The sequence below is a fragment of the Eptesicus fuscus genome, chromosome 15 (genome assembly GCF_027574615.1).
Source record: "Eptesicus fuscus isolate TK198812 chromosome 15, DD_ASM_mEF_20220401, whole genome shotgun sequence".
Taxonomy (NCBI): domain Eukaryota; kingdom Metazoa; phylum Chordata; class Mammalia; order Chiroptera; family Vespertilionidae; genus Eptesicus; species Eptesicus fuscus.
The window spans coordinates 63231495-63233875 of NC_072487.1; the positions used below are offsets into that span (position 1 = coordinate 63231495).

General features: G+C 42.7%; 1 protein-coding gene across 1 annotated transcript; it reads right to left on the reverse strand.

The window, feature by feature from the left end:
- Positions 1-263: 263 nt before the first annotated feature.
- On the reverse strand, positions 264-1241 carry LOC103295717 (olfactory receptor 1J4-like). Its single transcript, XM_008152163.3, has one exon. It carries the CDS (start codon positions 1239-1241, stop codon positions 264-266), a length of 978 nt encoding a protein of 325 aa, XP_008150385.3.
- Positions 1242-2381: the final 1140 nt, after the last annotated feature.

The window sequence follows — 2381 nt, forward strand, 5'->3', positions numbered from 1 at the left end:
ATATATAAACTAAATATGACATGACTCAAAGGAGAAAAAAATCCATAATTGTAATTGTGCAAATGTTTTGCATGAGATTTTGCATACATATTGTAAGAGATGATGAACAAGTAAAAAATATCAATTAGTTGTAAAGAATTATTAACAATCCAAGTAGCAAATGTGGCCTAGTTAACATATTAACAACACATGTATATGATGACAGAACTCATATTCTATGAAAGATGTATGGAGATGTCGACCATACAATAATTTTAGGAGATCTATCTCACTGTGCTCCTGACTGCAACAAGAGGATTTAGTGATTGCTGCTTAAAGAATTTAACCCTATTGACACACATCTCTAAGGCCTCTTTTATATCTCTGTTCCTCAAGCTGTAGATGAAGGGGTTCAGCATGGGGGTAACTACCGTATACATGACCGAAGCAATTATGTCTTTGGAACACCATGATGAGGAGGAAAAGTAAACACCAGCAAGTGCCCCGTAGTATAAAAACACCACAGAGAGATGGGAGCCACAGGTAGAAAAGGCTTTAAAGAGTCTCTTAGTGGAGGGCGCCCTCAGGATGATGGTCCCTATACGGATATATGAGCCCAGAATAATACCAAGACAAAGAACGAAAATCACTCCTGTTTCAGTGAATATGACCAGCACATTGACGAAGGTGTCTGAACAGCTCAGCTTCAGGAGGGCAGCGAGGTCACAGAAGAAGTGGGTGATGGTATTGTCAGCACAGAAAGATAGTTGGACCAAGAGGAGGGTATGAATAAGAGAATGGACACAGGCAACTATCCAAGAACCAGCCACCAGCAAAGCACACAGCCCCTCCCTCATGATGGTGGTATAGTGCAGAGGCTGACAGATGGCCACGTACCTGTCATATGCCATCACAGCCAGAAGGAAATTGTCAAGAGCAGCAAAATGTATGAAAAAATACAACTGAGAAATACACCCCATATAGGAGATGGCTTGATGCTGAGTCTGCATATTCATGAGCATCTTTGGGACAATGACAAATGAGAGAGAAATGTCGGAGAAGGCCAAGTGGCTGAGGAAGAAGTACATGGGCGTGTGCAGGCGAGAGTCCAGCCTGATGAGTAGGATGATGAGCAGGTTGCCCAGCACCGTGGTCAGGTACATGCTCAGGAACAGGGTGAAGAACACGCCCTGCTGCCCTGGCGGGATGGGGAGCCCCAGGAGGAGGAACTGGGACACGCTGCTCTGGTTCTCAGGCCTCATGCTGCTCTTCTCTCTCCTGGGGATGAAAGGACAATGACAAAGACCAGAGACTTTGAAAGTGCGATTGTGGTCACCACTGTAGGGTTTCCTACTTTCTCCTGGAGAAAAATAACATCTCCTTGAATTCATATAATCTGCTAGAGTGTTCATTGCAAGCAACACACCTTCAATGTCCAATATGGCTTCTTTCAAATGAAACCAGAACAAATTCATCCTTTTTTTTTTTAATTACCCAGGTTCCTGGCACTGTGCTACTAATTAAAGATGCAATAATAAATGGAACACACAGGACCTCTTTCCTCTGCCCCCTGACCCTCTGGGCACACCTGACAGAGGACTGAGTGAAGGTAAGGCTCTGCAGGTAGATTCCTTGTGCTGGGAGTCTGGTGACATTGCTCTCTGGGCAGCTGACTTAAGGAGCTGAATCTATCGTGGGCACATGTTGTGCCTCAGTATGTGAAGATACCAATATCACACATTCCTAGAGTTAATAAGAGGGTTCTAATTCAAGACACATGAATATCTAAGAACAGTGCCTGTATAAAATAAACACAGAAATTTTTAATTAGTATTTTTATGATGTGCTAACTACCCAAATAAAGCCAAGATCAAATGTAGGAATTTAATCAAACAGCATCTTGAGATGATCAGCACAAAGGGCCAAGGAGCTGACCTAGCTCCTTGTGCTACCTTATCTGAGCTCTCACCCTCTCAAGAGGCATTTCAGAGCTCATATCCTGTCATTGGGTAAATCTTCTGGTGAGACAAGTCTTAATGCACGTTCATCTTGTTGCGAAGAAGTAAACTTACCTCAGAGCATCTATCTCCATCTGCATCTGGTGCTTCAAGATGGCTCCAAAACGAGGATCCACAGGCAGGAAACACCTGAGATCTGAGATCTGGCATGTGAGAACTGGGCACCCTGAAGGATGGGAAGTGTCTTTTAGGATTCACCGTTACCTGATTGACCATCACTATTTCTAGTACTGATCTTCACATTTATAATAATTGACATTTAGTGACCACTCTGTCAAACCAATACATTTTTACATTTATTGCCACATTAAATTTCAATAGTCCTACGAGGTGAATGTTGTAAAACTTCATCATGTACATACTCAGAAGTTGTGAGAACTACAT

Bases quoted from the DNA above. Each gene is read 5' to 3' on its own strand.
- LOC103295717 (XM_008152163.3), bottom strand. From the start codon at position 1,241: ATGAGGCCTGAGAACCAGAGCAGCGTGTCCCAGTTCCTCCTCCTGGGG.